The following is a 13,674-nucleotide window of genomic DNA, read 5'->3' as shown; positions in this document are numbered from 1 at the left end:
CCACCCACCCGCTCCATTTCTCCGGGAGCCTGCCCGCTGCATGATCTCTCCCACAGCATCTGCTCCAGCCCTGCACGGCCCTCTAGCGTACTTGGAACTACAAGTTCAAGAGGGAGTTTCCCGGCGCCCACTCTGGGAGGTAGGTGCGGCAGGCAAGCATGAACCGTGTTTATCCAGCCCGCTTACTAAAGACCCCACTACTTCCAGAAACCTCTTCTCCTGGGGCGGATACCGCCCCTCCGCTCCGACAGCACTAAGCAGGCGCAAGGCGGACTGAGCATGCGCAGAAGGCTGCGCGGGCGCGGACTGCACCTCCCGGCAGGCAGCGGGGCATTCTTCGGCCTCTCGTGACCAGCGACTTCCGGCGTGGAGAGGCGGGGCTGTGCGTGGCTGAGCCCGCAGCCGGACCGTGAGGAGCACGGCTGAGGGCCCGCTGGGCGCTGGCCGCCATGGAGGCCGTGCCCCGCATGCCCATGATCTGGCTGGACCTGAAGGAGGCCGGCGACTTTAATTTCCAGCCCGCCGTGAAGAAGGTGAGCCTCCTCCCGCCTTCCCCGTCCGCCGTGCGCCTCCGTCGTCGGCCGGCGCCGGATGTCCCCCGCACGCGCACCCCTCCCCGGCCCCGTCGCGGGGTGGGCGGCCAGGTTTTCCCGGGCCTGGCCTCCGGGCCCCGCTCGGCGCGCGCAGACCGCCCTTCCTCCCTGCGCGCCTCCTCGTCGGAACCCCCTTCGCGACTTCTGGCCGCGGCCCGCCGCAGGTCCCACCCGGACTCCCTACTTCCCCCGCGTGACGCTCGGGACCCGACTCCATCCGCCCCTCCTCCGCGCGAGGCCCGCCCCTCCGTGCTGTCAGTCCGCGACGGCGGGGCGGGCGGAGGATGGCTCGGGACTTGCGCTGAAGACGCTGGTCCTCTGGTGGGGTGTCTCTGGCGCGGCCGTTCTGTGTGGCCCCCTCACGGGGAGCATCTCGTCCGGAAGCTCCTTTGGACCAGAAAGCAGTTCGTGTCGGTTTTAGGAGGGCTGCTGCTTTGTGCGGGAAGGGGTGTTGCAGCGCTAGGCGCGACCTGGCTGGTCATTGTGTTGGCCGCAGCCGACAGGCGGGTCTGGCGTTGGCGGACGCGCGGGGCTTCCGAGAAGGGCGAGGTCGGCTGTGCCGATGTGCATCGGGCGCCCCCGACCTCCAAGCAGCTTTGAGGGCGAGAGCAGAAGGGAGAAGGAACACCAGAGGCTGCTGAAGGTGGGAGGCACGGGGTCTTACGCTGCCGGCGTAAGCAGTACACGGTGGTACCCAAGTCAGCAGGTGCTCGAAGTGGGTTTGGAGGTAGTTTCCTAGGAAGCTGTCTCCAGTCTTCTCTTCACACCCACCGCCTTTGCTCAGGGCCCCATTTGTTGCTTTTTGTTTGTTTGCGGTGCTGGAGATTGAACCCAGACGCTTAAACATGCTAAGCATGCGCCCTCACTCAGCTACCCCCCCCCAGCCCCAGCCCCGGCCTCTTTTTCCTGTTCTGTAAACCCAGCAAATTAGACCAATGAAAAACTCCACAATTTTAACTGTTCCGCATCTTTTGTACAGATACCACTAGATGAGTTTTTCTAAAACAGCAGAATTCTTGTTCTCTAGTTTTACAGAATAAAGCCAGTATTTTTGGTTTCCCCTTCAGAGTTCTGAACTATTCCAGTCCTTTCAGCATTTAGTAAGGTCCCACTGTGTGCTTGATCTGCATGCTTCTGATACAGGTGTCTCATAGCTACGTGCTGTTTACTTAACATGCTCTGGGTTTCGTCCTCTGTAACTTTAGTGGTAAGAAGACCTCAAATTTTTGCCCTGGAGGGTGGTGATGGCCCCTTGTTACGTCTCTGTATATTGGGACATCTCTTTCAAGGTCCAGTTTAAGTCCACTCTTCCATAAAGCCTTCCTTAATCCTTTTAGCTGGGTTATTCTCTGAATTCCTCTCTTTCCATCTTTTCTTTTTTTTTTTTTTTTTTTTTTTTTTTTTTTTTTTTTTTTTTTTTTTTTTTTTTTTTTTTTTTTGAGACAGGGTCTCAAAGTAGTACAGGCTCACCTTGAAGTCATAGTGATCCTCTTGCCTCAGCCTTCCAGGTGCTGTTATTATAGGCATGTACCACCATGCCCAGCCTTTCATCTTTTCTTTGATGATAGTTATGTGTAGTATTTTTTTCTTGAGATGGAGTTTTACTATGTAACTCAACCTGGCCTTGAACTTATAGCAGTCCTCCTGCTTCAGCCTCCCAAATGCTGGGATTAGAGGCATGCACCACCATGCCTGGCTTGCTGTGTTCTAACCTTCCTGTTCACCATCCGGATAGCCAGCAGAGCACCCTCATAGTTGGCCACCAGAAACTGTTTCTCCCATGACTTAATGACAGTGGAGAGGGGAGTTAGATTAGAACTAGATTACTATGAGCCCAAATGTATGAAGTAAAAAGCTGAGCCCAGAAACTCCTAGGAGGTATTTTTGTTTGAACTTAGTGGCCACTCATGTACAGCAAACCGGGTACAGTGTTGGATGCGCTGTGACTTCCCTGGGAGCACCTGGGCCTCTGAGACAAGTTGCTTGAGAAGCAGTTGCCCTAGACACTGGAAGAGAGCCTGTAGAAGGCTCTGCAGCCTGGCAGTGCTTCCTTTCCTAACGCGCAGCCCCTCTTTGGCTTCTGCCACTTATCCCCATCTCTCGCTGTCCTTGCTCTGAGCTGTGAAAACCAGTGACTTGGACTTAGGGGTAGAATTTAACTTAGGATAGTAGAGTAAAACTAAATTGGTTCTGATAATGTTGGCCTGCCAAGCACAGTATACTGAGCTCTGATTATGCAGATGACGATTCCTCTGCCCTGAATTCTAAGTGTAGTGGAGGAAATTTTAAAATTGCATAGATGAGCCAGGCATGGTGGTGCAGGTCTGTAATCCCAGCACTGGGGAGGCTGAGGCAGGAGAATTGTTGTGAGTTCAAGGTCAGCCTGGGTTACACAGTGAATTCAAGATCAGCCTGAACCACATAGTGAGATCCTGTCTCAAAAAAAAAAAAAAAAGATTGCATAGATGACTTTAGTATGAGAGTTGAAGTATTTGTAGTGTGCAGAAGTACCAACCTAAGGAGGACTCATCAGGAAGGCTTGCTAGAGGTGAGTCTTAAAGGATGAATGGGAGTTCTCTAGACAGTTTCTTTGTGAGGGGTAGTCTTATGACAAAACCTTTAACATTGGTTGGTACTATTAAATAAAATTCGTGAACGGCCGTAGATTTGCACTGGGCTTAAAAGACCAAACCAGTAGTTTAGTCACTGTAACTGAGCTTTGGTTGGTTGCAGGAGGCCTTGTAGCCAATTAATTAATTAAACAACTAGTTAAGCAGTAGGCAGTTGACTGGTTGATTGACTAGTTAGCCACTGAAGTTGTTTCCTGTGCCTGGCACTGTTTCTGTATATGTTAGGTTGAGTTTGAGTTCTCTGAACCTGCTGTGGTCGGACCACCTCATTCACAGATCATTGTTGTGCTTTCGCTTTTGCTCAGATAAATGCCATTAAATTTAAACTTGTCAAGGATTTTTGTTTTAACAGCATTGTTTTTTTCTTTTACTCCTGGTGGATGTGCCTTCCATTAAACCAGTGGTGGTGAATCTGTGGCACGAGTTCTCTGCTGGGTATTTGTTATTGAAAGCTTTAAAAGGTTCACCATCACTGCATTAAAGAGTGATGTGAAGGAAGAGCCAGAAGTTTTGAACCGCAGCGCTGAACTTTAGGTTGGCATACCTGGGCCCACATAATGTTTTAGAGGAAAAGTGTTGCTGGCTTTGCACCTTTCATGTGTGCAGGGGGGTGTGGTATGGCATCCGAGCCCTTGAGCTGGGCAAGTGCTGTACCACTGATTCACAGGCCCAGTCTCCGTGCACCTTCTTAGCTGTGCTTTGGAGGACAGAGTACTGACTCACTGGTAATGTAAAGCATGACTCTTGCACTCTTTATGTGAATGATTAGGCCACAGGTGTTTGTATTCCTAAGTTCGTTCTTCTTTCTGACCTAAACACCTGTTCTTCACCAGTTGAACATGAACCCATGTCAGGCTCACTTGGACTTGAGTGATATATCCACCTCTGACTCATTCATTGAACACGTAGTTATAGCTGGGCATGGTGGCACACACCTGTAATCCCAGCTACTTAGGAGGCTCAGGCCAGAGGTTCAGGGCCAGCCCAAGCAACCTGTCTCAAAATTTTAAAAAGGACTGGGGATATGGCTCAATGGCAGTGTACGAGGCCTTGGGTTCAATTCCCATCCCTCCCCCAATCATTGAGTGCCTTTTCCACTGAAAATTACTCTGTTGCCACCCTGAGAATACAGTAGGAACAAATCTGCCTTTGTGGAACTTACTCAGTGGTGGTGGTGGTGACCCAGCCAGGGCAGGTGTGCCCTTTGGTGGGTAGCCACTTGGCCTGTCAGTTGGCTTTCCGTTTCTCCCTTCCTTCCACTCTGGTTGAATTGATTTCTAAGTCTCCATTTTTTGAATGTTTGTAATTATAGCTACTTGGAAGGCTGAGGCAAGAGGATCTCAACTTTGAAGCCAAGCTGGGTAACTTGGTTAGATTTATTAGAAAATAAAATACGTGTGTGTGGGTATATATATATGTATACATATATTCAGTAGCCCCTCTCCAGTCCACAGTACCGCTAGCTAGCTGAGTAAATCTCATTTTCTCTCCCTCTTCTCCTCTCTGCTCCTCTCTTGCCTCTCCACTTCTTTTTCTTTCTTTCTTTTTTTTTGGTACTGGGAATCAGACCCACAGGCAATCTGCCACTGAACTTTGTCCCTAGCCACTCTCCTTTTAGTTTTTATTTTGAGACAGGGTCTTAATAAGTTGTCCAGGCCAGCCTCAAACTTGTCATCTCCTGCCTCAGCCTCCCTCGGTGCTGGGATTACAAGCATGTGGCAGTGTCTGGGTCTTCTCCACTTCCTACCGGGGCCCTCCAGAGAAACTGCCTACTGTTCAGACTGTCATCTGCTCCCTACATGCTGTACCCTGTCCTCTTCTGTGGAAACATTCAGCCTCTCTTCATCCCACATCTGGTCATCGGCCTTGCTGGGTCCCTACTGAAGCTTCCCCCTCTGACTTTAGCCACAGCTCACTGTCACGCTCCAAAATGCACAGGCTCGCTGCCCCCCTTCTTCTTCTTCTTTTTTTTTTTTTTTTTTTTTTTGGTCTTTTTGAGACAGGGTCTCAATATGCAGTGCAGGCTGGCTTGAACTTACCTATGTAGCCCAGGTTGGCCTAGAACTCAACAACAATCCTCCTGCCTCAGCCTCCCAAATGCTGGGATTACAGACGTGCACCACCACACCTGGCTCGCTGCCCCTTCTTACTGTTCATCTTATTCATGTCTAGATAGAGCCTGGTTTTTCAGGTTTGTGGCACTTTTTTTCCTTTCCAGACTTCCCTTGGGAACTGTGGAACCTTGAAAATTGGCTTGCTTGTGCATTTACACACAGAGAGAAAGGCAGATGAGTGGATGAGGCATGAAGATCTCTGGGTGCTGTGCAGTGAGGTGGGGTCGTTGTGCTGCCTGAGGTGGTAGCCTGTCTTAGCTCTTTCAGCTTTGCCTGAGCTTCCTTTCCTCTTATGTTCTAAGGCAGAGGCTCCAGGCATTGATGACCTGCATTGTCCACTTCACTCTTCTGTGACTTTGATCACATACACCAAGGCCTGCACCCATTGCACTTAGGGTATAGATCAGTCTTTCACCTTTCCTCAGGAAGTGATAAACACAGGGGACCTTAGGAGTGCCGGCTGGATGGCCTAGTCCAGTGCTGGCACTCTGGGAGATGTAACCAGAGTCTTTCTTGCTTGTGTTCAGAAAGATGCCGGGCCACTTAGGAGAGATGTGGGAGGGAGGCCCAGGGTATTACTTGGGGATTGGGCTGGGGAGAATGGACGTCTATTCTCATGTCATTGCTTTGTTTTGTTTTCCAAAAAAATAGTGGCAAAGTTATTTGAAAAGGTAAAAGTGAAGAGTGAGGAGAAGCTGGCTCTGCAGAGTGAGCTTGGGCTGAGTAAAAGAGGGAAAAGCAGGAAAAAGGACACCTGGTTGAGGCAAGGCTGGCTACCATGAGGACAGCCATGGCAGCCGCATGCCTGGTATTCTTTCCAGGCTTGCTGACATGGATGGACAAAGGGACTCATGGTTTTCCTTGGCATTACTCTTTTCTGTATAAAATTAGTCTCACTTGAAATTGAGTAGTTGAGAATATACTGTATTAAGTATCAATATTATTTTGTTATTTTTTGATTTTTGAGACAGGGTCTCACCTTGTAATGGCTTTGACTGAACTTGGGATCTCCCTGCCTCAGTCTCCCAAGTGGATTACAGGGGTGTGCCACCATCCCTGGCTCCTAAGTAATAGTATTACATGTAGCACTCAATTGTGTACTTACATGGCACAGCCCAAGGAATGCTTTATATTTGAATCAATTCTGAAAGTGGAGGAAAAAAAGAAGCATAGTGTATGTGGTGAACAAAGGTAATGCACATTTACACCAGTTACAGGTACTTGAGATCCTGAGGCTGGGGGATCACCTGCTGCCAGGAATTCAAGGGCAGCCTGAGCAACACAGTGAGAACTCTGACTCTTTAAAAAAATAAACAGGGCTGGGGATTTAGCTCAGCGGCACAGTGCCTGCCTGGCAAGCGCAAGGTCGTGAGTTCGATTCTCAGTACCGGAGAAAAACAAAAAAACAAAATAAATAAATAAATAAATAAATAAATAAATAAATAAATAAATAAATAAATAAAATTTTTAAAAACCCAAAAAACTGAGTGTGGGGCTCAGGCCTGTAATCCCAAGACTTGGTAGGATGAGGATGGAGGATTCCTGTGAGTTTGAGGCCAGCAATGCCCTGTTTAAAAAAAAAAAAAAAGACATGTGATGCTTTTTTGGGGGGGCGCTTCTGGGCTTATTAGCACGCTGGTATTCAAAGATACTATATTAAATCAAGAGCAAAGCATAATAGAAGGGAGAGCATGCTTGCAGAAGAGCAAGTGAGGCAGAGGGATTGTCCCTAGGTAGGAGTCGGTAACCCCGGAGTGGGTGCTGGCAGTACCATTGTTCATTTCTGGTCCGTTTTTCTAACTTGGAGAGTAATGGCAGGGCCCACGGTGTCTGCTGCAGGCATCACAGTGTACAGACTCCAATGCTATGCACTGCCGAGGAAGGGAGCAGAGGAACAGTGTGGAATAACCTTGGCCTCTGGAGCCAGGTCTTGGTTTAGGTCTCTCTGTGCCCTTGGAGCTGAATGGCCTTGGGCTGCTGCAAATGATCACATAACTAATCTGGTCCTCGTTCTTGTCTTCTTTAACAAGGCTGTGAGAATCAGGAGTTAGTGTTAGGAGTTCTCAGTACAGGTCCTGGCAGTATTTTTGGCTGAGCGTCCTCTTTTCCCTGTGTAGGAAACAGCTCAATGGGAGGCTCTATGAGTTAGGCATAACAGGTATTATTAAGCCCATTTTACACATGAAAAGCCAAGCCCAGTTCTCACAGCTAGGATTTTAAAAGCCCTGTTTTAGTATTTCTGTATATGGCCTTCCTCTTGATATTTTTTGGTAAATGGAAATAGTCTTTTACTGTTCTGTTTTATTTTTATAATGCTGGAGATTGAATATAGGCCCTTCATACTGAATGAGCTGCCGCACATCCCCAGCCCTGTTTATTTGTTTGTTGCTTGAGACAGGGTCTTACTAAATTGCTGAGTCACCCAGGCTGGGCTCCAACTTGAGATCTTCCTGTTTAAGCCTCAGAGTGTTGAGATTACAGGTGTGGGCCACCGTGTCTTTTACTTTTTGTAGTTTATCATTCCTTCCCTGCCTTCTTCCTCTGTCCCAGTGAGTCTGATCCCTCAGTATGTTCTCTCCTACTGTCTTAGAACAGCCTCTCTGTGAGCTGTGTAGGTGCCGGAGTGCTGTTGATCCTCCGTGGACTCTAGTTCTGCTGTGAGGCTGCCTCCCCACATGGCACTGGGACTTCAGACACCTGGCCAGACTTTTCTGAGTACTTCCGGCTCTGTTCCTTACTCTAGGCCAGTGATGGTGAACCTTTCAGAGCATTCAGTGATAACAAACTGCTGGCTGCAGCATGGGTGCCATAGGTTTGCCACCACTGTGACCTTTAGCCGGCCTGTCCCCTTTTCCTTTCCACATGTGGGGATGAAACCCAGGGCCTTGTACAGAGCTACAGTCCCAGGCCCCCTGCCCCCTTGAGACGAGGTCTTGCTAAATTGCTCAGGCTGGACTCAAATTTGCAATCCTCCTGCCTTCGCCTCCCAGAGTGCTGGGTTTGGAGGCATGCTATACCATGCCCAATCTCTTAGCACTTTTTTTTAGTGGAGGAGTGATCAGCTGTAATGGAGGATTTTGTCAGGGTTTAAAAACATATTCTGGCCAGGCGTTGGTGGCGTGTGCCTGTAATCCCAGCACTTGGGAGACTGAGACAGGAGGATTGCTGCAAGTCTGAGGCTGGCCTTGGCTACATAGTGTGTTCAAGGCCAGTCTGAACTACATAGTGAGAACCTATCTCAAAAAAACAAACAAAAACCAAACCAAAACAAAAAAAAACATTCTGGCTGCTCCACAGACCTGTTGTATGGATTTGTTTTCACTGCTCATTTTTCAGAGTTGTTTATGAGAACCATATATATATGCCTCTCTGTGTGTGTGTGTGTGTATATATACATATATATTTAACAATTCTAATAAATACTTTCTATTTCACTTAAATGTCCACTTTAGTAGTCAGATCCCAGAAGAAAATGATACTTTTAAGAGTATGTTGAACTGGGAAAGCTTGTATTCCCATTTAAGTTTAGGCAGTTTATTTTTGCAAACTACTGTTGCATGATAAAACTCCCATCAAGGACTTCATACTTAAGCAAAGACCCAGAATCACAGTAGGCAGTTTTATTGCAGCTTTCTTCAAGGTACTCTTTATATCATCTGTGACCCAGGAAATCTCAATGTCCTTCTATCAGTCTGCGGAAATAGAAAACCCAGATAGTGTACAGACAGGCCCTCGCATTCATGTATGTTTGTTTTAATAAGACCCTGGTCTAAAGGTTCACAGCTGTACAGAAATGATAGATTTTCAGTTCCTGGGCCAGGTAGGCAGCAGAGCCCCAGTGTTCATACAGAGAAGGGTGAGGCTTGGGCTCAGGACCACTTCTTGGTGACCCTGAGATGCTTGAACTGCTCACCAGTGACAGTTGTACAGGCCGCAAGGGTCACCTTTTGTTTTTAGTTTTTTGTTTTTTCTTTTTCTTCCCGGTACCGGGAATCGAACTCATGGCCTTGCGCTTGCCAGGCAGGCGCTGTGCCGCTGAGCTAAATCCCCAGCCCTGCAAAGGCTACCTTGATGGTCTCAAAGGCTGAGGCCCAGCACTTTGCAGTGTGGCTGGACTCCTGCTCATTGCTCAGTTAGGGTACCGTCAGCCCCAGGTGCCATTAGTGTCTTGTTTTGTCTGCTTAGACACAGAGACCTCAGCCACTGGTGCTGTGGTTCACTGCTGGCCCCAGATATGACTGCAGCAGAGGAGGGTGTGAGAAACATCGTGCCAGCATGCCACAGCTCCTGTGTTCCACATACCACTGGCCTGTGTGTGTGTGTGTGTGTGTGTGTGCATTTTGTGTGTGTATATATTTTAAAGAAACATACATTGTTCTAATGTATAGTTAGGAACATGGGCTCTGGAGCCTAATTGTTTGGGTTCAGTAATTGCCCCATCCAGTACTAGCATGGCCGCCTTGACAAATGTCCTCACCTTTCTGCCTCAGCTTCCTCATTTCTTATTTGTAACGTGGAAGTGATCACACAGCATCTACCTCTGTGGGTGTGGTAAGGGTTAAGTGACTGCAGCCTCAGCATGGTGCCTGCCTGTGGTAGGAGCTCGGGGCTGCTGGTGCTCATCTTGGAGGAACAGCAAGACATGGGTTAGGAGTGGCTGCTAGGAACAGTGTGCTGGGGCTAGGGTAGCATCTTTCTCCTCTTCACTGTGTAGACAACAGGGCCGATGTTCTTAGGTCATGGGAAGCCTTATTTCTAGGACTCTGTGGTGTCCCTCTTACTCTTTTGGACTCTATCTCGTGGGACCTCTAGCTGTACTTCTGCTTACTTTCTCTGATTTAAAGGTGGGCAAATCTAAAACCTCTTAACTAGAGCCTGGTGTGGTGACACATGCCTATAATCCCAGCACTTTGGAGGCTGAGGCAGGAGGATTGCTGAAATTCCAAGGCCAGCCTGAACTATATACTGAGACCCCATTTCAAAAACAAATAAGACTCTCTTAAAAAGGGAATTAAGCAAAGTACGTGATCCCATTTAAATGCAAGTTTTATTTTTCATTTATTTTATGGTGCTGGGATGCGAACTCAGAGCTTCATGCATGCTATGCAAGTGCTCTACCACAGCCATATGTCTCCAGCCCAAGTTCTACCTTATACCCTATGCCACATTTTGTAGGGTTTTTCTTTGTTGTTGTGGGGTTTTTGTTTTTGTTTTGTTTTGAGACAGAGTCTCACTATGCATTTTAGACTGGCCTTGAACTCACTATGTAGCCCAAGCTGACCTCAGACTTACGGTGATCCTCCTGCCTCAACCTCCCAAGTGCTGGGATTGCAAGCATGTGCCACCACACCAGGTCACATTTTGTATTTGTGGGAGATTTTTTTGTTTTGTTTTAATGAGTTGAGGAGTTGGATAGATTAGAATGAGAATTGTTAACAGGACCTGATAAGTGGGATTTAGAGTGTCTGTGAACTGTTAAAAATATTGGTAAGTTTTTATAGCTCTTCAACGTTTTTTAAATTTTTATTTTTTAATTTAATTTTTTTGAGATAGGGTGTCACTATGTAGTTTAGGGTCTCATTATGTATGCAGGGTCTCACTAACGCAGTTCAGGCTGGCTTTGAACTCATTGTGTAGCCCAGGCTGGCCTCAAATTTAAGGCAATCCTCCTGCCTTAGCCTCGCAAGTGCTGGGATTTGAGGGTTGTACCATAACGTCCAGCTCTTCAGCAACTCTTCAAACACTAGATTTCCAACTTTCAAGCATTTAGAAAAGTTGAAAATAATTTGCAATGCTTGCGCAAATCCTCACTACCTAGGGATTTGTTCATTTGTTTTGGTAGGGCTAGGGATTGAACTTGGGGCCTTGTGCAAGCATTGTGCCACTGAACTGTATGTAGCCTCACTTCTAGTTTTGTTGGTCTTACTGCACTATATTTGTTTTCTCTGTCTCAAGAGGTAGGATGGATAGATAGATCAGTTCCAGGAGCCCATTGAAAGTAAGTTTGGACGTCCTCACACTTCCCTGTATACATCTCAGCATGTATTTCCTAAGAGTAAGGACATTCTTACATAGCCACGGTATTCTCTCTTTTTTTTCTTTTTCTTTTTCTTTTTTTTTTTTTTTTTGGTCTTTTTGAGACAGGGTCTCACTGCACAGTTCAGGACAGCCTTGAGCTCACTTATGTAGCCTAGGCTGGTCTTGAACCTGCAACAATCCTCCTGCCTCAGCTTCTCAAGTGCTGGAATTACAGATGTGTGCCACCATGCCCAGCACCACAGTATTCTCATAGTAGTGTAGTGAGAAAATCTACACTAACATTCTCTCAGATGGTGTCAATGGTCACCCTTTGCTCTAGCAGTAGAAATCATTCCAACAGTCTGAGCTGTTTTTCACCTGTTGATACTTCTCTCCTTCTTACTGATTTACTCCCTTCCTTTCTCTCCTTTTTTCTTCCCCTCTCATCGCATCCCAGCCTACCTGTTAGCATTCTGTATGCTGCTAAGAGGGTGAAATGTGTGTGACTGATGTGTGCTTGACACTGATGTGACTAGTAAGATTCTTTCCTTCCAACACAGCAAATAGGTCTGATCCTGTTAAATGGAGTAGATCAGAGAGAGAGAGTGGTGGAAGCATATACTAACTAGAGATCTCCATATTAGTAACAAAGTCTTTCCATTGCAATTGATCCTCAGTGTGCACATGTGCACGTGCACACACACAACATACCCACAATAGAGACGTGAAGAAACAAGGCAACAAAATGGGCATTAATGGGGAGGAAAGAAAAAACCAAATGGTTGAAATGTACAATGTGAGAAAAGAAGCAGCAACAAAAAACAGGTCAGTAAGGTACTTGGGAAGCACAGAGATGCTATAACTAAGTAGATAAGGGATTTAAAATGACCAGTGAGCTTAAGGACAGTTCAAATAAAAAGCTAGCTGAGTTAACCACAACAATACAAAACATGAATAACCAGTTTAGTAAAGAATTAAAAGTCTGTGAAAAGGTACCAAACAGAAATCAAGGAGATTAAAAAATACTGTTAAGTATGGGCAGAAGTGACCAACGAAAGGAAAGAGTGTCAAAACTAGAAGATAGAGCTGATGTAGGTGACTGTTACTTAGAGATACCTTAAAAGCAAGAAAAACCAGTAAATGATCCAACAGCTTCTAGATAATGCAAAGAAGACTAACCTAAGGTTGATTGGAATTAGAAGTTAGAAGATGGCACGGATAGCACAAAAAAATTGTTTACAGAAGTCAGAAAATTTTTCAAGTATGGGGAAAGAATTCAGCATACAGGTAAGCAATGTGTATAGAATCCCAGATAGCCATGATCTGAAAAAACTTCCTTACAGCACATCAGTTATAATCCCTGAAGTCCAGCACATGGATGGAATTTTAAAATCTGTCAGAGGCTGGGTGTGGTCGTGCAGGCCTATAATCCCAGCGTTTGGGAGGCTGAGGCTTAAGGATCACCACCAGTTCAAGGCTAGCATGAGCTACATAGCAAGACCATGTCTCAAAAAATAAAATCTGTTAGAGGAAAACAACAAATCACCCTTAAAGATAAGCTGGATTACTGCAGATTTCTGAACACAAATCTTAAAGGCCAGGAGAGCATGGAGAGAAGTTCTCCAAGCCTTAAAAGAATATAACTTTTGACCCAGATTAATATATCCTGCAGAATTGATAGAGCCAGGCACGGTGGCACATACCTATAATCCCAGCATTTGGAAGACTAAGGCAGGAGAATCGATTTAAGGCCAGCCTGAGCTACACCCATAGTGAGACCCTGTCTTTTAAAAAAAAAAAAGAGGAGAAATTAGAACCTTCCTTAAGAACTTTATGACTGCGAAACTAACACTCAAGGATATACTCAAGAAACTAACACTTAAGAAAATACTCAGGGATATCCCAGACAGAGACAATGAAGACATCAATGCCAAAAGGCCTACAACAAGCAGTGTAAGCAGTTAAGCAAAAGGTGAACATAAAGGAATCAGCAGTGGAAAAACAGCACAGTGACAGGAATCAGTACATTTCAGTACTATCTCTCAATGTAAATAGTCTCAACTCCCCAATGAAAAGACACACTTGACAGAGTGGATTAAAGAATAGAATCCAATGGTATACGGTGTATGAAAAGTACACTTAATATTTAAAGAACCCCTTAGATTAAAACAGAGGATAGAAAACATTTTTTTTCCTGCAACAGGAGCATGAAAACAAGCAGGAGGGGCTGGGGATTTAGCTCAGCGGCAAAAAGCGCCTGCCTGGCAAGCGCAAGGTCGTGAGTTTGGTTCCCGGTACCGGAGAAAAACCGAAACCAAA

The 13,674-nt window shown here is 46.5% G+C and overlaps 1 protein-coding gene across 1 annotated transcript in view; it reads left to right on the top strand.

The window, feature by feature from the left end:
* The first annotated feature begins 355 nt into the window (after positions 1-355).
* Positions 356-13,674, top strand: part of Ptpn23 (protein tyrosine phosphatase, non-receptor type 23) — a 27,460-nt gene continuing 14,141 nt past the window's right edge. The window contains exon 1 of the mRNA XM_005383401.1: positions 356-533. Coding sequence (XP_005383458.1) covers positions 450-533 — 84 coding nt within the window. The 5' untranslated portion in view covers positions 356-449. The remainder of the gene's footprint in view (positions 534-13,674) is intronic.

Source organism: Chinchilla lanigera, unplaced genomic scaffold, assembly GCF_000276665.1.
Source record: "Chinchilla lanigera isolate Chin_1 unplaced genomic scaffold, ChiLan1.0 scaffold00019, whole genome shotgun sequence".
Lineage (NCBI taxonomy): Eukaryota > Metazoa > Chordata > Mammalia > Rodentia > Chinchillidae > Chinchilla > Chinchilla lanigera.
This window is presented reverse-complemented; position numbering and strand designations above follow the sequence as displayed.